Source organism: Sinohyriopsis cumingii, chromosome 5, assembly GCF_028554795.1.
Source record: "Sinohyriopsis cumingii isolate HCF-2022 chromosome 5, ASM2855479v2, whole genome shotgun sequence".
In the NCBI taxonomy this organism is placed as follows: domain Eukaryota; kingdom Metazoa; phylum Mollusca; class Bivalvia; order Unionida; family Unionidae; genus Sinohyriopsis; species Sinohyriopsis cumingii.
In genome coordinates, this window is record NC_142965.1 from 152,299,085 (window position 1) to 152,325,759 (window position 26,675).

At 41.1% G+C, this 26,675-nt stretch overlaps 1 protein-coding gene across 3 annotated transcripts in view; it reads left to right on the top strand.

The window, feature by feature from the left end:
- Positions 1-759: 759 nt before the first annotated feature.
- LOC149800480 (pancreatic secretory granule membrane major glycoprotein GP2-like) overlaps positions 760-26,675 on the top strand; it is a 38,074-nt gene continuing 12,158 nt past the window's right edge. For all 3 annotated transcript variants that reach the window (XR_016421390.1, XR_016421391.1, XM_089960107.1), the window contains exons 1-4: positions 760-886; positions 4,198-4,224; positions 4,753-4,956; positions 10,945-11,115. Coding sequence is in view for 1 of the 3 variants with exons in the window: in XM_089960107.1 (XP_089816233.1) it covers positions 850-886; positions 4,198-4,224; positions 4,753-4,956; positions 10,945-11,115 (439 nt within the window). In the remaining 2 variants the exon portion in view is untranslated. The remainder of the gene's footprint in view (positions 887-4,197; positions 4,225-4,752; positions 4,957-10,944; positions 11,116-26,675) is intronic.

A 26,675-nucleotide genomic window follows, 5' to 3' on the forward strand; every position in this document is an offset into this window, starting at 1 on the left:
AACTACGACTATTTTCATACTATAACTACAGCTACTATTTCCCGCTGTTGCTACACCTATTACTATTACTGCAACTACTGCTACTACACTGACTATAACTGCTATTGACACTGCTATTGATGCTGTATCTGTTGAAACCAACAAAAAGCAACTAGAATTGGGAATAAAATACTTTAATGACGATAAAAATCACTTTATAAAATCTTGCATAGCAATCCATAACAAAAGCATAGCAATCAAGGTTGTGTGTCGTTCAATGTTACGGCGCAGTCCTCCATAGCAATCCAGGTTGTGTGTCGTTCAATGTTACGGCGCAGTCCTCCACAGCAATCCAGGTTTCGTTTCATTCAAGATACAAAAAGTTTAAATATTATTTTAATAAAGTAGTCATACCTGCCAACGAAAAGTCAAGCGAAGAATGTCGATCTGAAATCATGAACGAGTTGTTAGGCCAAGTATTTACATATGTTACCTTTTGAGATATGAATCGCCTGCTTGGTCGCAATACAATACATATAAATATACTTGCAACGCGATATAATACATAGAAAGATATGCATCATACAGTTAATAGCCAAAACAATAAAAAACAAAATACACGATGTATGCGATATAGATTCATACATTGTCTTTATGTATTTGCGTGTGATGTTGGCGTTATAGGTTATAGTAATACCTGAATATACTACTACGGTTTTGTGTATTCTGCCAATGGTTTTGTTGCCTATTGTATAGTACCTTTGTAATGAATTAAGCCCCGAAACATTAATAAGGTTGAGCGTTTAATTACAGGTGTAAACGACTGGTGGTTGTGTAAGCTCAAGGATCGAGAGATGCAGTTATAAAGCGATGATCATCCTCTGCATTGCATCAGTTCTCTTGTGGACAGTTAAGTCTATCTCTCTCATCAGCAATCTCTCTCCCTTTCTCGTTTGTGATAGAGGTCTGTTACATTTATGAACATGTAATTAAGAAAATGGCGGATATTTGGATATCAAGTCTACAATGTGTGTTAACGCTACATCTAATATTATAGCAATCTTTGAGTGAACATTTTCAAAATCCTTTAGAGTAATATCAAATTTGAATATGACTTTGACTGCGCCTGAGGAAGATATATTAAGAAGGGCAGAGAGTGTAAAGAAGATCCGGTTAAGTGTCTTAAATTGTTGAAGTCTCACATGATACATCCCATGGTACAGATAGCACCAGCATAAAGCAAAATATGATTTCTAACTAATATTATTCACTGGAAGGTAAAGTGCAATTAATGAAAATAATGGTACTAAATACGAAATGCTTAGAATACTTCCTTAGACAACGTCCATCTGGTAACAGGTGAAAGTGGTCCCTTTAGATAAGTCTAGTCCAAGTTGTCATAGTCCATGCTACAATATTAAAATAACACACTAATATAAAACTTACTTCTCAATTATGTTTGTTATGTGCAAAGTTGAATGTTCATCAACTATAATTATCCCAAGGAATCAAGCTGCACTCACGCTAACGTCAATTTCATACTGAAGCTTGATTTTTAAAATATTTTGATACGTTCCCATTCCATTATAAAGAGGATGATGGCGGATGTGATGGAGATCCCCACATAGATCCACGTCACTCAGGATTGAGATCACGGCATAGATCCACGTCACTCAGGCCTAAATCTGAAGTATCAAGACTGATCTCAGTTATAACACATTGTCATCTATATATAATACAACACATTGTCATTCATACATGTTACAACACATTGTGTCTATACATGGTACAGCACATTGTCTCCTATATAATACAATACATTGTCATTCATACATGATACAACACATTGTATATATGCATGACAGAGTACATTGTCATCTATACATGAAACGACACATTGTCATATATACCTGATACAACACATTGTGCCTATACATGATACAACACATTGAATCTGTATGCGATACAACACATTGTGTCTTTACATGATACAACGCATTGTGTATATACGTGATACAACACATTGTGTCTTTACATGATACAACACATTGAGCATGTATGTGATACAACACATTGCCTTTACATGATACAACACATTGTGTATATACGAGATACAACACATTGTGGCTTTACATGATACAACACATTGTCTATATACGTGATACAAAACATAGTGTCTATACGTGATACAACACATGGTCTCTATACATGATAAAACACATTTTCTATATATTTGATACAACACATTGTATATATACCTGATACAACATATTATGTCTATACTTAATATAACACATCTTCTCTATACGTGATACAACACATTGTGTCTATACCTAATACAACATATTATGTCTATACTTAATGCAACGCATCTTCTCTATATGCGATACAACACATTGTGTATATACATGATACAAAACATTGTGTCTATACGTGATACAACACATTGTGTCTATACCTGATACAACATATCATATCTATACTTAATACAACACATCTCTATGCGTGATACAACACTGTTCTTATACCTAATACAACATATTATGTCTATACTTAATACAACAAATCTTCTCTATACTTGATACAACACATTGTGTCTATACTTGATACAACACATTGACATCTATACGCGATACAAAACATTGTCTATATATTTGATACAACATAGTGTGTCTCTACGTGATACAACACATTGTGTATATACGTGATACAACAATGTGTGTCTATACGTTATACAACACATTGGGTCTATACTTAATACAACTTATTGTGTCTATACTTGATACAACACATTGTGTCTATACGGGATACAACAAATTGTGTATATACGTGATGCAACAATCTGTGTATATACGTGATACAACAATTTGTTTCTATACGTGATACAACCATTTGTTTCTATTCGGGATACAACACATTGTGTCTATACGGGATACAACACATTGTGTATATACGTGATAGAACAATTTGTTTATATAATTGATACAACACATTGTGTCTATACTTGATACAACACATTGTGTCCATACGGGATACAACACAATGTGTATATACGTGATAACACATTGTGTATATACATAATATAAGACCTTGTCTATATACGTGATAACATATTGTGTCTATACGTGATACAACAATTTGTGTCTATACGTGATGCAACACATTGGGTCTATACTTAATACAACTTATTGTGTCTATACTTGATACAACACATTGTGTATATACGTGATACAACAATCTGTCTATACGTGATACAACAATTTGTGTATATAAGGGATACAGCACATTGTGTTTATATGGGATACAACATATTGTGTATATACGTTATACAACACATTGTGTCTATACATGATACATCAAGTTGTTTCTATACGGGATACAATACATCGTGTCTATACGTGATACAACAATTTGTTTTTATACTTGATACAACACATTGTGTCTATACGGGATACAATACATTGTGTCTATACGTGATACAACAATCTGTGTCTATACGTGATAAAACACATTGTGCCTATACGTGATACAACAATTTGTTTCTATAGTTGATACAACACATTGTGTCTATACTTGATACAACATATTGTGTCTATACGGGATACAACACATTGTGTCTATACGTGATACAACAATTTGTGTATATACGTGATACAACAAGTTGTGTATTTACGTGATACATCAATTTGTGTCTATACTTGATACAACACATGGTCCTGATAAATAATACAACACATTGTAATCTACACAAGATACAACACAATGCCTTAATGGTCAAAGTAGTAAATCACGGTATGAATAAAACTTACTATTGATATTCAGCAATACATGACAGATTGAATTAAAATAAAATTTGAAATCGATTATGAAACCTTTATACAGGAATGTACTAATTCATTCATTACTATTCTCCTTCCATAATCTTTGTAATTACTAGCCATTAGAATACACTAGCTGTATAACTACTAGTACATAGCATTGTGCGACTACGATATATTCCCTCTCGTTGACTGGTAATCGTGGTACTGCATTCCCTAAAATGATTGACAAATGTCACTATTATTAGCATGAATGTCTATTTTATATTACATTGAAACAAATAATATGTTCAATTTATAATATAAGTAATACAAATAAACTCTCTCTCTCTCTCTCTCTCTCTCTCCATAACAAAAAAGGGATTACGATGTTTCATTTGAATTTTACCATAATCTCTTGCAGTTTGTCAGAGCTGTCAGTTTTCTGGTATGTATTGAAGGATGTCTACGTATGTGTGGCCTTATATTCAATTTCCATTTGTGTCAATTGTACAGTTTTCATAGATATTAGAGCTAAAACACAGTGTACATGAGAGGAGAGAGAGAGAGAAAGAAAGAAATAGAGAGAGAGAGAGAGAGAGAATGAGAGAGAGACTATTGTTTTTATTATTAAACCATTAGCTAGGATTGAGATTGGAGTAAATGAGGTAATACGAAAACGCAACATCAAGACAAGGAAAATGAAACCGGAAATTCATTGTTTCGCCTGTCTGAGATAATTGATATATTGATCTGCTTATCTTTCTATCTCGTGCTTCTATTAGTTAAAAATTCTTTACAAAGTCTGATGACTCAGTATTTAAATATTCCAAATCAGAAATATTATCTAAAGATAACGGACAAGGAGCGATGGTGGACAAAGCATATCCCACTGCAATATTTAGACAAGCACAAACATAGACATATTAGAGTTTGTAGCAATATATCAAATCAATACTTTTTGTATTTGTTTCAGATACATTTGACCCCTGTTCCAGTGAAAACCATAAACCATTTCCGTACATGTCAGACCGATGCCCGGAGTGCGATTACCCTTCTAACGACCGGAGCGACCTCTATGACTTGGACCATGATATCTGGTACATTAGTGCGTTCAACATAACAACCAGATATGTGTCGCCTTATGGATGTGGCACCCAACTTCCAATCTGGATGAATGGTTTGAATTTACTACTCTTTGTAACGTAGTCGAGCTGACCCGTTGAGACCGGGCAGGGTTTTAAAGAAACAATAAACACGTTCGTGGATGACAAATGACAATATATTAAACACTGGTACTAATGATATGAAAATAACACAGAAAAGCATATACAATGAATATAAAACACATATGAAATATACTTTGACTACTATGTCATATTCAAGTAGACAAAAAGTTCTAGAAACTCCATGCAAACTTCATGTATACAAATATCTCTAGCAAACTTTCATATAAACAAATGCTTGTTGCAAACCCATATAATCAACTACTGGTTGCAAACATGTATGTAGTCAGACACTACTGTCATAATTCACATGTAGTCAAACCACTACTTGTTATTGTTCTTTTACTTGTAGTCAATACACTACTTGTTATTGTCCTTTACTTGTAGTCAATACACTACTTGATTGGAAAATACACGTTGACACGGCCTTCTCTCGGGCACGGTCACTTTCCCCTCCGCACTTGTACCCGTACGCTGGCACTGAATTGGTGGGTTATACTAGTAATGGTACACCAGACGTCATGGCATTCACAAGCCCATCCGGCTGCTCATAACCGGCGAGCTGAATATGGAAAATAAACACCTTTCCAATAGTCTAATTTAATTGGAATGGGTTTTGTTGCAACTACTTTAAGAATATACGATAGGTACGAAGTATGACATAGGAATGCTATGCAATAAAAACAAATATACGTAATGCTATGACATTAATACATACATAATATGTTTTCGAAATTAGTCGTGATAGCGTCTAGATGAAATTAACTCGCTACCACATTGCCTAAGTTATGTCTTAATAAATTGAATTGCAAATACGATAAACGATGTGACCACATAATACAACAATGAACCTGCTTTTACGAAACTGAATAATTATTGTAAATAATAAAAAGAGTTGACTAAAAAACATTCGACCTCCCCAACTGTTTGGCTCTAACTAAATTACAATGGCACCTGCCCGACAGCTGAATATGTTTAAAAGCTTCCCTCTATATTGGCTGTGCCCTTCAATATCTCTACCCGATATATATAGTAGTGCGCAATAATACATTATTTCGCACGTGCCGCGCGAGCAATAAAAGCGTCACGCGATACGACGAAAAATTACATTTACAGAAATATTACGGCGCGTGAAACAAGACAACCTGATTTAAATGAAAAGTATGGAAGGCTAAATGAGCCATATCGAGCATTTCGTAACACACCCCTCCCCCCTTGAGAAAAGTATGCCTACTTTCTAAGACGACGAAATCACACGATATGGTCAACAGAATGGTTCAATTTCTACTGAGATAATCTGCACCTACATTTTCCGTGCGTTTGATGGCTTCAATCCGGAACCTGTAAGGTTGTAGAGACAAGGCCCATCGCATCAACCGTGAATTATTAATTTTGGCCTTATTGAGGTAATGTAGAGGCTGATGGTCTGTTTCCAAAATGAATTCTCGGCCATGGAGGTAGGTTTGGAATTGATCTATTCCCCAGACTACTGCTAAGCGCTCTTTTTCTATTACCGAGAAATTCCTTTCTCTCGGAAGCAATTTCCTGCTGCCGTAGGCGACTGGGAGTTTGATTCCATCCTGTTCCTGTAATAATACCGCCCCTAGTCCTAACTCTGAAGCATCGGTTCTCAGAATGAACACTCTGTTCAGTTCTGGCAACTTTAGTATGGGGGCTTCTGTGAGCAGATTCTTTAAAGTATTAAAAGCTCTGTCCTGATTCTCCCCCCCCCCCCCTGAAATTTATTCGGCTGTCCCTTTCTGGTCAGGTCTATTAAAGGACTGGCAATGGTCGCGAAATTAGGGATGAATTTACGATGATATCCTGCCAGGCCAATAAATGACCTAACTTGCTTCTTTGACACAGGTGGCACTGAATCCCTGATTGCTGCAAGTTTCTTGGGGTCGGGTTTCAACTCGTTTACCCTCCCAACTACGTGTCCCAAACATTCTAAACTTCCATACCCCACGTTGCATTTGGTAGGTTTTACAGTTAACTTAGCTTTACGTAATCGATCTAGAACCCTGGCAACATCGCACAGATGCTCTTCCCATGTATCGCTGTATATAAAGATATCGTCAATATAGGTTTCCACATGCGTCAGCCCTTGCATCACTTTCCGCATTAGCCTTACACAGCTAGCCCCAGCTTTTACCAACCCGAATGGTAAAACTCGAAACTGGTATAATCCACTCTCGGTGGCGAACGCAGTCATTTCTTTCGTTTCCACCGACAGTGGTATCTGCCAATATCCCATTGTCAGATCCAGCTTCGTAATATATTTGTGCCCTGTCATACGTACGAAGATGCTCTCTACGTCCGGTATGGGTTCGGCATCAAATACCGTTCGCGTATTCAATTGGCGAAAATCAATGCAGAACCTGTTCGTGCCATCTTTCTTTTTAGCTAGGACGACAGGAGATGCATAAGGTGAGCCTGACTTCTCTATGAATCCTAACTTAAGCATTTCTTCAACTTCCTTTTCGATGATATCTCTGGATGCATGAGGCATAGGGTAACCCTTGACCCGAAATGGTTCATGTGACGCAAGTTTAACTCTATGCTCTAGAACATCTGTCTGACCGGGTTTGTCAGAAAATACGTCTGGGTATTTGTCAACAAGATCCTGAGCCTCCTTTCTTTGATATTCCGTCAAATCGGGACTCATATTGACTCCAGTCTTACCCATCTCGTAAATCAGTAATCCATTCAAATTAAGTCCTAGAACGGACTCTTGTTCCTCATCATCCTCGATGATGGCTACACCGACTACGTTTAAAATTCTCTGTTCTGTATTTGCATTCGCTCGATAGTAATAGCGTTTTAATAAGTTAGCGTGGAACATGCGGGACTTCCCACCTACATCAATAGTATAATCCATACCTCCCTTTTCATCTACGACGGTATATGGACCTTTCTACTGTAACAATAACTCGTTTCTATCAGTCGGAAGTAAAACCAAAACTCTGTCCCCATTTTTGAATTTTCTATCGCGCGCTTTTGAATTATAATAGCGAGCCGCACGACTGCTAGCTTGCCTTAACGTTTCATGGGCTATTGCACAAGTTTCTCTCAACTTGTCCTTCAAATCACACACATACTGGTATGTGGTTCGAATCTCGTCATCTGTCTCGTCATCCGACCATAATTGTCTTAGAATTTTCATCGGCCCTCGCACCGTTCTGCCATATAAGAGTTCAAAAGGCGAAAACCCTACACTCTCTTGAGGAACCTCTCGGTATGCAAACAATACTGCATGGAGATATCTGTCCCAATCGTTCGGACGTTCTGCACACATCCGTCGCAACATTTGTTTGAGTGTTCTATTGAACTTCTCAACTAGCCCGTTGCAGATTGGGTGGTAGGGAGTAGTCCAGAATTGCTTGATCGATAGAAGTCTGCTAGCTTCTGCCATGAGTTCTGATGTGAACTGTGACCCACAGTCTGTCAGAATCTCTTCCGGTATCCCCAGCCTACTAAACATTTCCACTAAGGCTTCGGCCACTCGCTCAGTTTCGATGGATGGTAGAGCGACGGCTTCCGGGTACCTGGTTGAAACCTTTCTTTTTCGGCTTCCTTTTCCGCCTCAATTCTCTCCTGTTCGCGTTGAACCTTTCTGTTTCGGCCTCTCGTTTTTCGGCGCGTCGCTCTCGTTCTCTATTTTGTTCATCCTTAATAAACTGTCGTAAGGTTTCCCCTTCATATCCCAATTGCTTGCCAAGCTCTGCCAATTGGCTAGTGGACGACATGATTTTAAATGCTTCTCTGATAAAAGATAAAGTTCAGTTTCGTTTACAATCAAATATACAATATTATTTCTCAAAACACTCCTGTCTCAAAGGCTTTCCCCGACACTGTTGGATGTGCAAACTCAAATTAACAATCCAAAAGTTTTCTCGGATAGAAAGTACAATCCCACCGCCGCCACCACAATTGTAACTTAGTCGAGCTGACCCTTTGAGACCGGGCAGGGTTTTAAAGAAACAATATACACGTTCGTGGATGACAAATGAAAACATATTAAACACTGGTACTAATGATATGAAAATAACACAGAAAAGCATATAAAATGAATATAAAACACATATGAAATATACTTTGACTACTATGTCACATTCAAGTAGACAAAAAGTTCTAGAAACTCCATGCAAACTTCATGTATACAAATATCTCTAGCAAACTTTCATATAAACAAATGCTTGTTGCAAACCCATATAATCAACTACTGGTTGCAAACATGTATGTAGTCAGACACTACTGTCATAATTCACATGTTGTCAAACCACCACTTGTTATTGTTCTTTTACTTGTAGTCAATACACTACTTGTTATTGTACTTTAATTGTAGTAAATACACTATTTGTTATTGTCCTTTACTTGCAGTCAATACACTACTTTAACGTTATTGTCCTTTACTTGTAGTCAAAACACTACTTGATTGGAAAATACACGTTGACACGGCCTTCTCTCGGGCACGGTCACATTCCCCTCCGCACTTGTACCCGTACGCTGGCACTGAATTGGTGGGTTATACTAGCAATGGTACACCAGACGTCATGGTATTCACAAGCCCATCCGGCTGCTCATAACCGGCGAGCTGAATATGGAAAATAAACACCTTTCCAATAGTCTAATTTAATTGGAATGGGTTTTGTTGCAACTACTTTAAGAATATACGATAGGTACGAAGTATGACATAGGAATGCTATGCATTAAAAACAAATATACGTAATGCTATGACATTAATACATACATAATATGTTTTCGAAATTAGTCGTGATAGCGACTAGATGAAATTAACTCGCTACCACATTGCCTAGGTTATATCTTAATAAACTGAATTGAAAATACGATAAACGATGTGACCACATAATACAACAATGAACCTGCTTTTACGAAACTGAATAATTATTGTAAATAATTTAAAGAGTTGACTAAAAAACATTCGACTCATCCAACTGTTTGGCTCTAACTAAATTACAATGGCACCTGCCCGACAGCTGAATATGTTTAAGAGCTTCCCTCTATATTGGCTGTGCCCTTCAATATCTCTACCCGATACATATAGTAGTGCGCAATAATACATTATTTCGCACGTGCCGCGCGAGCAATAAAAGCGTCACTCGTTACGACGAAACATTACATTTACAGAAATATTACGGCGCGTGAAACAAGACAACCTGGTTAAATGATAAGTATGGAAGACTAAATGAGCCATATCGGGCATTGCGTAACACTCTTGTTGCTAAGTGCTAAATCGTGTCTGCTTCCTCGTCATTTCTGAGTGAAGAACGATATATATATATATATATATATATATATATATATATATATATATATATATATATATATATATATATATATATATATAAAATAGTTGAAACGAATTCATTCATGTGTGTCAATATGAACTTAAACATAATTTTATTGCAGCTTTAAAAATCAACTGCGTGCATTGGGTCCAAATATGTCTTAATAAAAGTGTGTTGCAGTACTACACACAGAAGCAATTGTGAAACATCATACATGCGCAACGGCAGTCTCCTTAAACGTGCAGTCGGACTTTACATACATTTGAATGACTTTTAAATTTCACAGCAAATATCGCAATCTTGAATAAGTATACTCTCAGATAGTGGCAGTTAGAAAATTGAGTGGTGTTAGCTATTTTGAAAATCTTACAATTTGGAAACAGTTCAGTGGAATACAAATGTCGTTTTATTGAAAACCAGACTGTAAAGAAAAGCTTAATATTACAAAATTTTGCCACAAGAATTAATTCACTGAAGTCTTCTGTCATAGAACTTTAGTGATTTCACTTTATACCTTTTATTTTCTTTTCGTTATGTTTGTTTGTTTTGTGCAGCAGCAATATACACAAGTGAATAGTAAGTGCATTGTCCATACGTCAATCGGATTTAAAAAATTAAATTACTCCACAGGTACGATTCCCAAGACTGAAGAAGGTGTAGTTAGTAGAACAGCATGCGTTGCAACCTTTGACAGCTTGTGCGCTGCTACATACACTATCAATGTAAAACGGTGTGGCACGGCTACTACAGTTTATTGCTTGGTCAACCTTCCTAGTAGCATCCATCAGCGATATTGCTTTGGTGAGTATTCTATGTAGTATTCTTTTGGGGAAAGGCGATCAAAATAAATGATGCATATGATATAATTGAGAACTAATGAAATTATCCAATCATTCAGCAATAACATATTTTTCCAAACGAAATAAATAGAAAGAACTATGTTGTGTAATTGTATTTGCTTCTTTGATATAAATATTAAATTTAGGTATATACTAACTACATCATTTAATATCCTGGTTCATGAAGTACACACAAGTTTACCCTTACTTGAATTGACGGCGATGGTTAGGGTACATATCAAATCTTTCTCATATATCTTGGGGTTTTATGGAGGGTTGTGACAATTATGTTTGGGTTGCGTGAGTGTAAACAATTACCACAGTAGTAAATGGGGCCACCCTAGGGACAATGGGAATTAGCATTAAAAACACCCCTGGGCCACTCTAGGGACAAAGGAAATTTAACATGGAGAAAAACGCTGGGCCACTGAAAGGGACAATGGGAAATTAACATAGAGTTTGGGCTTGTCTAGGGACAAGGGGAATTGAACATGGGAATAGAGTTTGGGTTTGTCTAAGGACAAGGGGAATTGAATATGGGATTTTTTTTTTTTTTTTTTAAAAGTTTTTTTAAATTTAAATTTACATTTAAATTTTAAAAAGGGTAGGCAATGGAAAGGCTATCTCTTTTCGAGAAATATGGCTGGCCCTGAAAAGGGCCTTTGGGTTTATGTTAATGTATCCATTAACATAAAGGGTACCGCATTGGTCTTCTTCTTGTCCTTAGGCTACGTTTCACTGTAGGACCGTAAATCAGGACTCTTTTCAGGCATCCTTGTCTTTCTACGTAGATCCTACGTATCCACAGACTGGTGTTTGTCCTGTGGACAACGGTCCACTTGGATCGGACATGCAAGGGTATGTCCGTCCGGAACATCATGGAAGACACAAGCGTAGAAGATTGCACATCGGTCCACATCTTGAAGCGACGAGAACAGGTGAATCAATGCACTGAACTGCGCTTATTTATCGGTAGAGGTAGGATTGAAACGGATTGAGTTCATTCTCCAATCCAAACACGCGTTACAAAATTCAGTCAGCCCGCATCTAATCTGAAGAGATTAGTCTGTGACGTCAGTTGGTCTATATAGATTCGCTAGCGCTTGTGTGCAGTCAATCTATGCGACAGTGATTCAACATGACGGAAATTCAGAAAACGATCCATTGGGGTGCACCAGCAGGGGAGACCGCCCAAGGGAACCCGGCCTTACTTTCAGAAGAGGTACATTGGGATTTTGTGGATTTTCTTACCTCGCAAGAATTTGTTCCGGAACCTTCGTCATTACCGCAAGTGGAGAATTTTAGACAGAGACAGAAAGAAGAATTGGAGAAATTTATGCAACGACAAAAGGAAGCGGAACAAGCTTTTCTCCTACAGCAACAGCAACAGCAACAAGAAGAGGTAAGAAAAAAAAAACAGCAACAACAGCAAGAAGAAGTAGCAGCCAAGAAACAAGAGGTTGAAAATCAAACGGCTACGGTACTGTTGGACATTTTAGCGGAGTTAAGAAGTCTGAAACAAATGTATCAGACTTCTTTATCACGACCGAAGAGAATACGACCTTCCCGAGCTAAACACGCCAACCCTGTGACTAAGCCTGTCGTACCACCCTTAGTGATTTCAACCCAATCATCAGAAGTAGGCCTTGGCCGTGGCAAAGGCTTAAGGCAGTTAAAGTTGATTAGTTAAACTCACTCCTACACCATAAAGAAAAAAGGCCCTTTTCAGGGCCACCCACATTTCTCGAAAAGAAATACAATTTCAATTTGCCAATAACTCAAAAAAAAAAAAAAAACCCACCCATTTTACCCTTATAGTACGTGTCTGTGTATGAGTGCGTGAGTGTAGCTTCTTATTTTAAAATCAAAACTCAAAGACACTTACCTTATATCATTCATGTATTCTTTTATCCAGTTTTTACAATCCAATTCACAATTCACCACAGAACACTTTAAAAACTTCGTACACTTCTTCTTTCTCATTATTTAGTCTCTCTGTTTTTTGAAAATCTTCACCGTTTTTTCCTCATTTTCTTCCCTTCTTCTTTTCTTCTCCTGTTTCTTTGCCTCTTTTAAATAGAATTGTCTTCTTTCTTCCTCTTCTTCCTCTGAAGAATCCCTCTCTTCTTTCGAAGAATCCCTCTTTTCTTCCGAAGAATCCCTCTCTTCTTCTGAAGAATCCTTCTTTTCTTCTGACTCCTCTTGTTTCTTTTTTGGGCAATCTGGAGACCAATGTCCTTTTTCTTTACAATAATAACAGGTATCTTGACTTTTGTCTTTTTTAGCCCCTGTTTTTTTTTCTTTTCCGACGGTCTGGACACTCTGAAGACCAATGCCCTTTCTTCTGACAGATATAGCAAGTATCCTGACTTTTATCTCGAAAGGAAGGAGAGTAGTCCGTAGGCTGGTCTGAAGAGAATTTTCTAATGACTCCTCGCAAAGCTCTGACGAAACGTTCCATCTGGGTAGTCTCTTCCATCGTTGTGCTCTGTTTGAGAGTGAAATGAATAGTGAAAGGACAAGACACACACCCTTTTATATACGCTGGTTTGTCATGACTATAAATTAGTCTATGGTGTTTAAACTTGAGTCATTTGACGTTTTGCACTCAAGATGAAACGATCCTATTCATTCGAGAAGAAAGAAGAAGAAGAAGAAAGTAAGAGGCAGAAACGTGATCTATCGCCTCGTACCAGGGCTGAAATCTTGGCACAAATTCATGCCAGTGATTTTGAAGAGGACATGAGTGAACCAGAATTTGAAACCTCTAAACCAAGTTCACCACCCTTAGTCAACCCTGAAAAGTACTATTCCATTCGAGAGACGGAAAAGCGCTCCTCTAGAAAATTTAGAACCACGGCTTACACCTACACGGTGAAGTTTAAAGATTTCAAGGCCGACGTACCATTGGAGAAAGCAGAAGGGTTTATCACCGAGATGTGGGATTCTTTGCGCACCTCACTCAAGCGACAATGTCAACCCAAAGAAGGCGATCGCTTGACACTATCCATAGATCACGACGGTTTGAAATCCCCTGTTTGGATCGAGTTTAACAGACCCGCAGAACTAACCCCTTCCAAAGTCATGGACAAGATTCAACACGTACAACAATCTAATGACCAGTTTGTCATCACCGATGGTAAAGCCACACTGAAAATAGCTCACGTCTCTCTTCCTCAAGGGACAGGACGCAAAAAGATGTTATTGGTGGACGACTTTCGCAACACCAAAACAAGTCTCGTCCGAATTAACAACCCTCAAGACCAGATGTGCTTAGCCCGTGCCATCGTGGTGGGACGAACCTATGCCAACAAGAACGACACGGTAGAATGGAAAAGAACCTGGGAGAACATTCGAAAATCGAACCGAACCAAACAACGAAACGAAGCAGAACTCCTGTTGCAACAAGCTGGCCTGTCCAAAGACACACCTTGTGACATTCCTGAGATGCAAAAATTGCAAGATGCCCTAGCTCCACGCTACACCTTGAAAGTGCACCCTCAAGAAATGCGCGGACCTCTGTTGTTTCGAGGCCAAGACTTTAAGGACGGAAAATACATTCATGTTTATCATCACGATGACCATTTCGATACCATTACCAGTATCACCGGATTCCTGGGATACAGATATTACTGTGAGAAATGTGACTATGGTTATAATAATCGAGAGCAACACAAGCATTGTGGATGGAAATGCCCAGGATGTTTGGCCTCTCCACCCTGTCTGAGCGAAGAACCAGTGCCTTGTTCGACTTGTCTGCGCACGTTTGTCAGCCCTACCTGTTACCAACAACATTTGAAAACACAAGATTCACAGAAGAAATGTGCTTGTCAACTGCTGAGATTGTGCCCTACGTGTAGACAAGGCCTACGTACCAACAGTACCAAGGCACACGTATGTCGACGAAAGAAAAAATGTCACATTTGTCACCACATCGTGGACTTGGAACACGAATGCTACGTGCAAAAATACCAACCCCCACCAGAGAAAGAGGACGGTCACAAGAAGAAAGGCAATTTCATCTTTTTCGATTTCGAATGCATGCAAGAGACTGGCATTCACATTCCTAATTTCTGCGTGGCTCATCGAGCGTGCGAGAAGTGCATTCAAGAACCTATCTTCAGTCATTGCCCTCACTGCAGCAAGATTCCTGGAGGACGTGAAAAAATCTTTCGGGGACCGAACACGTTAGCCGATTTTGTCCAATGGGTCTTAGACCCCATCGACAAGACGTGGAGCCAAGAGGACATCGAACGTTACGGAGATTGTCATCGTCATGCCACAGTGATGGCTCACAATTTCTCTGGATACGATGGACAGTTTCTTTCGAGATACTATACGGAACAAGGCACCGAGCGTCCTAAAGTGACTTTGAACGGAGCCAAAATCATTTTCATGCAAGTGGGACAAGTACAGTTTAAAGATTCGATGAGCTACTTAGCCATACCTTTGAGCCGAATGCCTAAAACGTTTGGAATGACAGAAATGGCTAAAGGGTAATTTCCACACTTTTTTAATACGGAAGCCAAACAACACGCCGTTCTACCCCATTTCCCTGAGGCTCACTATTACGACCCCGACAACATGCGTACGGAACAACGAGAAGCTTTCTACGCTTGGTACCAGGCTCACGCCTCGGACCCTTTCGACTTTCAGGAAGAAATGCTAAAGTACTGTCGTTCCGACGTGGACATTTTACGACGTTGCTGTGGAAAATTTCGAGAACTGTTCATGGAACACGGAGGGGTCGATCCTTTGAAAGAAGCTTGCACCATTGCCAAAGCGTGTTCCTTAGTGTATCGACAACGATTCATGCCTGAAAACACCGTAGCTGTCATCTGCCCTCAAACGACCCACTATGTCAAGCGTCAATATTCGTTCAAAGCCCTACGCTGGTTACATTATTTGTGCGACAAGGAAGACAAATGGATTCAGCATGCCCGCAACGGAGGGGGTGAAAAGACCATCGGAACGTATTCGGTCGATGGCTGGGACTTAGAAAACCCCAAGATCGTGTACGAGTTTAACGGCTGCTTATTTCACGGATGTCCCGTCTGTTACCCTGACCGTAGCACTAAAAATCAGTTTTTACAACGAACCATGGAAGACTTGTACCAGGACACTTGTCAGCGGTGCCTAAAGTTAGAACAGCAAGGATACCAAGTGGTGGAAATGTGGGAACACGAGTACGATCACCGTATGAAAACCGATCCCGAGTTTAAACGCCTCGTGGAAAGTTACCAGTTCATGGACCCGTTGAACCCGAGGGATAGTTTGTACGGAGGAAGGACCAATGCCACCTGTTTGCTGTACCAAGCCGACGAAGAGAAAGGAGAAGAAATCAAATACTTGGATGTGTGTTCGCTGTATCCCTACGTGTGCAAATATTGTCGCTTTCCAGTAGGGCACCCGCGATTGCTGACGGAACACATCGACCTGAAAGACATTCGACAATACGAAGGCTTGATCAAGTGTAAAGTTTTGCCTCCCACGAACCTATACCATCCCGTCTTACCTCACCATTGTCAAGGCAAACTGATGTTTCCCTTGTGCCGTACTTGTGCCGAAACGTGCAACCAGGACCAACCTTGCCATCACACCCAGGAAGAACGTGCCTTGACGGGAACCTGGGTCAAGGTGGAATTGTTCAAAGCTCTGGACATGGGATACCAGCTCTTAGAAGTGTACAAAATTTGCCACTTTCCCAAGACACAACAGTACCACAAGGGTGACCCCCGTCAGAAAGGCATTTTCGCCAACTACTTGGATGCCTTTTTGAAACTGAAACAAGAAGCCAGCGGCTATCCTTCCTGGTGTCACACTCCCGAAGACCAAATACAATTCAAAGAGAAATACTACGAACAAGAAGGCATCTCTTTAGACCACATCGAAAAAAACGAAGGCAGGCGATCGTTTGCCAAAGTGATGTTAAATTGCTTGTGGGGTAAAATGGCACAACGACCGTGTTTACCCAAGACGGAATATTTGACAGAACCTTCCCGCTACTTCCAGATGATTCACGACAAAACGAAATACATGAAACACGTGGACGTCGTTCGAGAGGATTTGATCTTGGTCAATTACGAAGAAGATCTGGACTTTGTACAAGACGACCCTTTTGGAAATGTCATCATTGCGGCTTACGTGACAGCTCATGCTCGCTTAAAATTGTACGAAGCTTTAGAACTGTTAGAAGAACGCGTCCTGTACTTTGACACGGACAATTGCATTTACATCCATCACCCGATTCAACATCACCCTGACATCGAAGGAGACCGTTTAGGAGCCTGGACAGACGAGCATCCCGACGACAAGATTCTAAGTTTCGTCAGTGGCGGCCCCAAAAATTACGGCTACGAATACCGGGACAAACAAGGAGAAGTGCACACGACGTGCAAAGTGAAAGGACTGACTCTGAATCATCGTACCAGTCGAGTGGTCAACTTTGGGGTATTGAAAGAAGCCTTGCAATCGGGAGAGGATGGAAACTTTAAAGTGACCACCTATCAACCGAACAAGATTGTACGTTTACCCACTCACCACATCGTCAGTCGACCCTTGGAAAAAGTCTATCAAATTGTATACCAGAAGCGAGTGCGACTTCCCAATCACTTTACGTTGCCGTACGGTCACGTCGGTATTGGTCTGTATATAAAAAGGAACCCTAGGCAAGATCGATAGTTCATTGTTCATTGAAGTAACTTACCATGTCGTTGACGAAGAAGAAACCAGATTGGTTAGGAGTCAAATGTTGGACATCACCGAGACCAGGGTTTTGAGGCTTGGACACAAGAGGTGGCCCAGTATGCACGAGAGTTATTCAAGGAAAAAAGTTACTTTTCAACCTGTGTTAGTGACGGTGCCAGAAGAACCCGTCACCCAGGACAGGACTGTCGTGGACAGACCTGAAAGACCCTTTCGGGAGGACACTTGTATGACCTTACCCCCTACTATAGAACTGGTTAGAACTTTACCCAAAACATGTGGTTGTTGTACAGACACTTGTTTTTATTCCACGTTCATGGTTATCATGTGCCTTTTATTCTTGTACTTAAGCCTTTGGCTTTTATGTATTTTTGTCTTTCGTATTCATGTTTGAAACATTCAATAAACGTGTACTGAAAAAGTATACAAACTCTTGTCTTGTTTGTTTTCGTGTCACAAGTGACATTTCTCACACCATGGCTACCTCTGCTGTCTCTGCTCCCTCTTCCTCTACTGTCAAAGTCATCGACGAACACTTAGATCGTGCCAGTTGGGAGGCTTTGTATCTTCGCCATCCCTTTAACATGCTCATTGCTGGACCTAGCGGTTCAGGCAAAACCGAATTCGTCAAACGTTTGATCGAACATAAACATCATTTGATCGATCGGCCACTTCAACGGATCGTGTGGTGTTACAAAGAGTGGCAATCGGCGTACAGCCTCTTGCGAGAAAGTCAAGGCGATTCCATCGTGTTTGTGGAAGGCATTCCTAAAGAAGACGATGGTATCGTCTCTGACTCCCGTCAAACCCATTTGGTCATTTTCGACGACATGTTAGGAGAAAACGAAGAAGAAATTAAACTGTGGTTTACGCGCAAAGGGCATTACCGTAATGCCAGTGTCGTTTACATCACCCAAAATTTGTTTCAACAAAGTAAAGCCCATCGCACCATCAGTCTCAATGCGCATTACGTGGTCTTGTTTAAAAGCCCTCGAGATAAATCGCAAGTGCAAGTCTTAGCCAAACAGTTAGGAACGCCTTGGCTGACTCAGGCGTACGACGATGCCACTCAAACGCCACACGCCTATTTACTCGTCGATTTGAAACCTACGACTCCCGAGGATTTGCGATTTCGTACCCACTTGTTTCACCACTGGTGCCAAGACGGAGGGCCTGTCCTGTACACGTCTCCGTCCTCGACTTCATTTCACTCCACATAAAAAAAATCTATAAAAAACCTCAGAACCTTTTCGTCTGTCTCACACAGTGTGAACATGACGTCCCTTCAGTCGCATCTTCCCGTCAAATTGATTCGTGCCTTGTATGGCATCAGTCGAGAAAAAGATCCACAAACACGAGCTCGTTTCTTAGAAGCTACTCTCAAAGAAGTCTTACGATGGTTCACGGTGACGGCACGTCAATTACTCCAAGGAATCATTCAGATTCCTCATCAAACCAAACTCTTTTTTGACGTAAACAAAGTCGCATTGGTCCAACTGGCCGATCCCCGCATCGACACTCAAACCAAAAAACAAATCATTTTGAAACCTGGAGGGAGCGGTACTCTAGGAGGGGTCATCATTCGCTCACTCTTAAGATGGGATCCTAATGCCCCCAAAGTTATACCCAAGACAAAAGTCCAACGAAGCCCCAAGAAGAAAAAGACCAGGTCCCCAAGGAGAACTTCTCCAGTGGCAGGACCCTCCTCTGACCAGACACCACCACCCCGGAAAAAGAAAATAAGCCCCCAGAAAAAGAAACAGAGAAAAAGTCCCCAGAAAAAGAAAAGTCCACAAAAGAAAACTAGTCGCAAGAGAGGCACTTCGGCCAGGACGCAACCTTACACTCGCAAACCACGATCTGCCACGGCAGTGACTGCGTCTCCGGCATCCTCACGTTTATCCACTTCTCCGTTGATGACACCAGGAACTGAAGAGTACTTGGAGACGTTGATCACACCAAGAACTTCTCCGTTAATGACCCCCAAAAGAACTTCCCCAGTGGCAGGACCCTCCAATTTAGTGGCAGTGGCTGCTGCTCACAAAGTACCTTCTCCCAAGATCAAAGTTCATGAAAGATCGGGCATGTTACAAAGTTTACTGGATTTGTCCAAGCAAGAACTGGCTCGATTTAGTTCGTTGCGTACCCCTGCACGACGTGTCATGCCTGTCCTCAAACTGATACGACGTAAAGACAATCAGTTGCGACGCGTTCCAGTATAAAAAAGACCTGTGACCAAGTAGGGTATCAGTGTTTTTTTGGTGCTCCTGAAGACTCAAAGATGTCACCCTCCAGAAAACCCCAAGGAAAGAAAAGGAAAAGACTGCCACCACGTTTAGCCAAACATGGGGACATGTTATCTGTCCTGTCCAAAGCTTCTCCACCCCTACGAAAAAAACTCATTCAAACAGCCTCCAAAGAGATCATCGATACCGTGTGCGAATGTTGTTTGAACGTTTTGAAAGGCACGATCCCTTTGTCCAAACGCCAGAAACAATGCTTAAGCAAGCATCGGCACGTTCTCGCCAAATGGTTCGAAAGAAAATTCCCATTCGTCAAAAAAAGAAGATGTTGGTCCAACGTGGAGGCATTTTACCTCTCTTGTTAGGTCCCATACTGAAAGGAGTCTTGGGAACCATGTTGGGAGGACTGGTGGGAGCAAGATAAAAAGTCCTCGGAAGTCCCAAGATCTCAGAATCGACCCCTGACAACCCCATGGAAGGAGGAAAACTAGCTTTAGTGCCTTACAAACGATGGATGGAATACCATCGGTGGCAAGAACGACGCACCCCGCAGTTACCTCCCAATCCCAATTTGAGCGAGATGTCCCAGTTACAACACGAATTGCAGTCCTTGATGGATCGCCAAGATTTGTCCGAAACAGAAAAGTCGCAAAAGTACGGTCAGCTCTTGCAACGACTGCAACTCTTTCACCAGAAAGCTTTAGACGAAACAGGTCTACCCACTCTGAAAGATTTTAAGACCTTGATGAAAAGTCCAGCACCATCACCAGTACCAGTACCAGTACCAGTACCACCAGTACCAGTGACCAAGACAGAAAGAGGAGAAGAAGAAGAGGAAGGGTTTCAAACTCCACCAGAAAAAGTACGCAAGTTAACAACACCACCTACCTCCAGAATTGGATGGATTAAAAAGATGATGGCCACCCCTTCTTCATCACAAGAGAAAAAGAAAGTGAAGACAGAAGTGAAGACAGAAGTGAAACAAGAACCGATATCCCCCGCTCAGACATCCTTCTCTTCGACACCTATTGCCGGCCGCACACGCAAAGCACTGCAATCCAAGAAAGTACCCCAAGAGAAAAAGAGTAGCATCCTCCAAGAGTGGGTGTCTTATTAACACAAAAAATAAAAATGGAAAAAGTCTTAGCCAGCATTTACTACGATCCCTCCCATCCTGCAGGTTACGCAGGAGTTCAAAAATTGTATCGTGCTGCCAAAACTCGACTGAAAAGTCTCCGTTTACCTCAAGTGCAACGATGGTTACAAGAAGAAGCTACCTACACTTTACACAAACCCATTCGACGCAAGTTTGCCAGAAGTCGCACCCGAGTGGAAGGCATCGATCATCAATGGCAAGCCGATTTAGCCGATGTCTCTCATTTGGCCAGCTACAATCGTGGCTACAAATATTTGTTTTGTGTCATCGACGTCTTTTCCAAATTTGCCTGGGTCGTGCCCTTGACTTCCAAATCGAGCAGCGAGTTAGTGCGAGCCCTGCAACGGGTGTTGAAACAAAGTGGTCGTCACCCTCTTCGATGGCAAACGGACAAAGGTACCGAATTTCTGAACCAAGCTTTCCAAAAAGAATTAAAGAAACGTGACATTCATTGTTTTACCACCGAGAATCCCGAAACCAAAGCCAGCATCGTGGAACGTTTTCAACGCACTTTGAAAGAACGCATGTGGAAATATTTTACGCATCACCACACTCTGAAGTACATCGACATCTTACCGCACCTGGTGCAAGCGTACAACCAATCTTACCATCGAAGCATCGGACGTGCCCCGCAAGACGTGACTCCCGACAACGAAGTGCTGGTGTTTGAGCGTCTGTTTGGTAAATCCCCGACGAGGGCTGTCCCCGAGAAAAGTGGAATGTTGGCCGTAGGAGATTGGGTGCGCATTGGCAAAACCAAACGCACTTTCGACAAAGGTTACTTACCTAACTGGACGACCGAATTGTTTCGCGTCACTGGACGAGTGCATGGCCGTCATCCTGCCGTCTATAAATTGGAAGACATGAACGGAGAAGTGCTCAAAGGAACGTTTTATTTGCCCGAGTTACAACTTGTCACCAAAAAAGAAGACGACGTGTACGTCATCGAAAGCATTCTCGAACGCAGAACCCGTAAAGTGGGCAAACGACGTGTCAAAGAAGTCAAAGTACGTTGGAAAGGATATCCACCCAGTTTTGATTCTTGGATCGACGCTTCGCAAGTCATCGACTATAAAAAGAAGTGACCATCATGCCCTTTCACACATCAGACGCAGCTACGTCGACCACTCCTCCTTCACCTAGTTCTTCTGTGCAAGATTTACAAAAACAACCCTTGCGGTTGTGGTGTGGAGAACGTGTGCCTAAAACGCAAATCGTCTTTTTCTGCCAAATCTTCGTGGTGTATTGTGTCATCGGGACAGCCATCGCCAATTTGAGTTTGCAACAAGGAGACAAACAATTGTGGACCATTTTATTGAACAGTTGCATCGGTTACCTGCTTCCTAATCCCTCCCTGAAATTCACCTCGAACGGGAACCCCGGGAACCTTGTGTCCAGTGTCAGTGCCAGTCACCACTTCAACCACAACCAGAACCCCATTTTAGACGGAGACACGCCTCTGACGTCCAGTAACCCCTCGGACAGCCACAGAACTCTGGAATTATGAGTCACCAAAACCAATTTTACTTAACTTTACCCAGTGACAGTTCCATGGAGGTGTTTCCCAAGAACACGTTGTGCTCTTACACGGCCAAATTACCTCAGGCCATCCAGTTAGATCACGAAGCCCATTGGGAAGTGGCTTTAGTAGAAATGATTCACCCGACCCAAGTCCTCAGTGTCCTTCCCAATCAAAATTTTTTTGATGTGGAAGTTCATGACGAGCAAATACAACAGTGGATGGATAGCAATGTCAAATATGACAAGAAAACCCGTACACAAAATCAAAAGTACACCACCTATCACTTGTTCATTCCCCCAGGCTATTATTTTAGTGGTCAACATTTGGTCAGCACCATAGCCTCGAGGTTTAATGTCGTGTTTCTGAAAGCTTTGGAGCATGTCAACAAAAGTGTCACCATGGAGTACCACAAAGCAGCTCGTCGCTTCTTCATGAAATTTGAACGAAGTAAAATCGTGTCCATTTTATTTTGTCCTGAATTGTTTGACATGTTGGGCGGAGACATGGACATGAGAAAGGCCATGCTCAAGAAAAACGAATTACCCATCGTTTACGACAACGAGTCTTTTAGCAAGTTATTTCGTGCCCCGGTAGAACTGAACCAAGGACTGAATTTGATGTTCGTGTATTCCGATGTGGTGGAGTACAACGTGGTGGGACACACCTCCGTACCGTTACTGCGTGTCATTCCTTTCAAAGTAGATTCTGCCACGGGCGCTGACGAGGAAGGTGGAAACACTTACCACGTCCACCGCGAATTTGTCCATCCTCACTATTTGCCTGTCAGCAAGTCGTATTTGGACACGGTCAACATTGCTATAAAAGGAGATCTGGGACAAAATATTCCATTCACCAAAGGAAAAGTCACGGTGAAACTCCATTTTCGAAAACGGTTGTCTCACGACTCGTAAGTAAGTCATGTATCCAGTGTACCGAGGGGTTGCTCGACAGCGAGGACACGGCTTAGGAGACATGTTAAAATCGGCCTTTCGTTTGGTGGCCCCAGTGTTGAAACCGATGGTGACATGCGGATTGCACGCCTTGAAAGATGCGGCACTGACGCAAGGCAAAGAATTTCTCCAAAATGTCATCATCGAGAAACAAAACCCTAAAGAAGCCTTCATGAGGGCAGGCAAAAATGTCTTGCTGCAAACGGGCAAAGACATTTTAGGCCAACGAGAAACACCTATAAATGCCCTGCACGCTACCGAGTCAGGCATTCAGCAAGGACAAGGCAGAAAGAGACGACGAAGAAAACATCCTTTCACCAGACTTCAAGCGAGAAAGGCCAAGAAAAGAAGAACCGTTCGAGACTGAGACGTTTTAGATTATTGAGAAAAGAGACCAAAAAAAAAATGATGCACCGAGAATCTTGCGCTTGTTGCAAGACGGAACTGGATCTGTTTGCCATGCCCCCCACGATGATGACGATGCAAGAATCCCAGTGGGTGGAATTTCACCCCGTCTCCTCACTGACCGATTCCGCTCCCATCGAGTTTGAAATCAAAGGACAGCCCGAAGATTACATCGATCTGAATAGCAGTTACTTGTACCTGAAAGTCAAAATTCTAGATAAGACTGGAGGTGCTATAGACGATGAAGCAGTAGCTCCCGTCAACAATTTCATGCATTCCTTGTTCAGTGGAATGGACTTGTACTTGAATAAGAAACTGGTCAGTAGCAGCATGGATACTTACCCTTATCGTGCCTACCTGGAAAATCTCTTGACGTACGGAATAGATGCCAAGAACACTCATCTCAATGCCTGTGTGGTATGGGAAGCTGACGAACCTACCAAGTTTGAAATATTGGAAACTGATGAAAAGAAAGACAACAATGATGGATTTCTAGAACGAAGAAAGAGAATCACGGGAGCCGACACAAGTTTAGAACTGATGGATCGTTTGCATTTGGACATGTGGTTGCAAGAAAAGTATTTGCTGAACGGGGTGGATGTCCGCCTGAGACTGAATCGTAGCAGTGCCGCTTTCCATTTGATGGCTGATAGTGACGGTTACAAAACCAAAATCCTAGAAGCCAGACTCTACGTACGCCGTGTGGAAGTGTTACCTAAAGTGGGAAACGACATCAGTCAGACATTGAGCAGAACGACCGCCAAGTATCCCATACGACGCGTGGAAGTGAAAACCTTCACCATTCCCAAGGGACAGCGATCCATGATCGAAGATCATCTGTTCCAAGGACAGTTACCCAAACGTTTGATCGTTGGTATCGTCGAGAATACAGCCTTCAACGGAGCTGCCGAAAAAAATCCTTTCTACTTTCAACACTTTGGCGTGTCCAAAATCGAAGTCAGTCGCAATGGCAAGACCTTGTGTACCCGACCTTTCGAACCTGACTTTACCAAGAAGAATTACTTGAGATCGTACTTGTCCCTGTACGAAGCCACCGGACAGTTAGGAACCAATACCAGTCACGGTATTACGTACGAGGATTATGCAGGAGGCTACGCTTTGTGGGCTTTCGATTTCACTCCAGACCAAGGCAGCGACGAGCGACATTTCCACCCTATAAAATCCGGCCAGATTCGTGTGGAAATTCAGTTTAAAGACCGAGACCCTGATGAAACGGTGAACGTCATCCTGTATGCAGAATTCGATAATACCATAGAAATCAACAGTTTGAGAGAAGTCATCCTAGATTACTAGAAACCATGGAAGACTGTTATCCCTCTTTACCTAGTGGAGAAACTTTTAGTATTGGATTATTGTTAAAAAATGTTAGAGTTGTTGTTGTTTAGTGTTAAGTGATTTTTGAATAAAAATGTTGTGTTTTGAAAAAATTGTTTGATGTTATATTGTTGGATTATTGTTAAAAATGTTAGAGTTGTTGTTTAGTGTTAAGTGATTTTTGAATAAAAAATGTTGTGTTTTGAAAAAAATGCCTTTGTCTTTTGTTTAGCTATAAGAATGTTGGATTGATGCTCTTTCATTTCTTACTATCCCTCTCATGACACTCACTAAACGTTGCGACTCAAAAACCGTGTGGGGGATGTTTTCCTTCACGTCCGCGCTTTGACTTTAAGAACCGGGTTGTTTCCAGTCTAACCATCCATTGTCGACTCATCCTCCTAAGAAGATGTGTTCCAAACTAGCTAAGCTCAACGAAGCCTACGTGAATTTGCATAGGATCAGACACAGTCTGATACCGAAGCCAGAAGAAATAGAGAATGTGAGAATGTTAAAAATCACTGAAGACCTGATAGAAGAGCTTTTCAGAGAAGAAATGAACAGGGAAAAAGAAGAATGGACAGAGAAGTACAGACTTCAGAGACAGCAGCAACAGCAACAACAACAACAACAGCAGCAACAAGAACCTGAAGCTGACAGAGGCTTTGTCGATTGTCGTATCGACACCAAAGAGTTCTTCTTCTCTTTCCGAAGAAGCAGACCTATCGCCAGAAAGTCTATCCTCAGAGGACATCGCATTCTTAGAAACTAAAAGATTGCCATAGCAAACAAAAGAACAGCCCTTTTCAGGGCTACCCAATACTCTAGAAAAGAAATAACGATCGATTTGCCAATGTGTGTAGGTAGAGTAGTGTGAATATAAACACTAACTCTTTTTTAAAAAATGTGAGGGTATGTGTTTGTGTGTTTGTGTTTGTAAGTGGTTAAGTAAGTTGGTATGGATAGTAGATTAAAATAATGTGTTTCTTGGTGTTTGAGGTGTATATTTGGGGGTTAGATTGGATTGCTTTGCGTATGTGGATAGTCTATTGAAGTGATTTATAAAAAAATTTAAAATAGTGATGGGTAGCATAAAAAAGTGAGTGAGTGTTTCTTTTAGGTCCGAGCGTTGCTGTTTTTGGTCATGATGTAGGTAAGATCAATTTTATGTTTTTAGGGGGATGTTTTCCTTCACGTCCGCGCTTT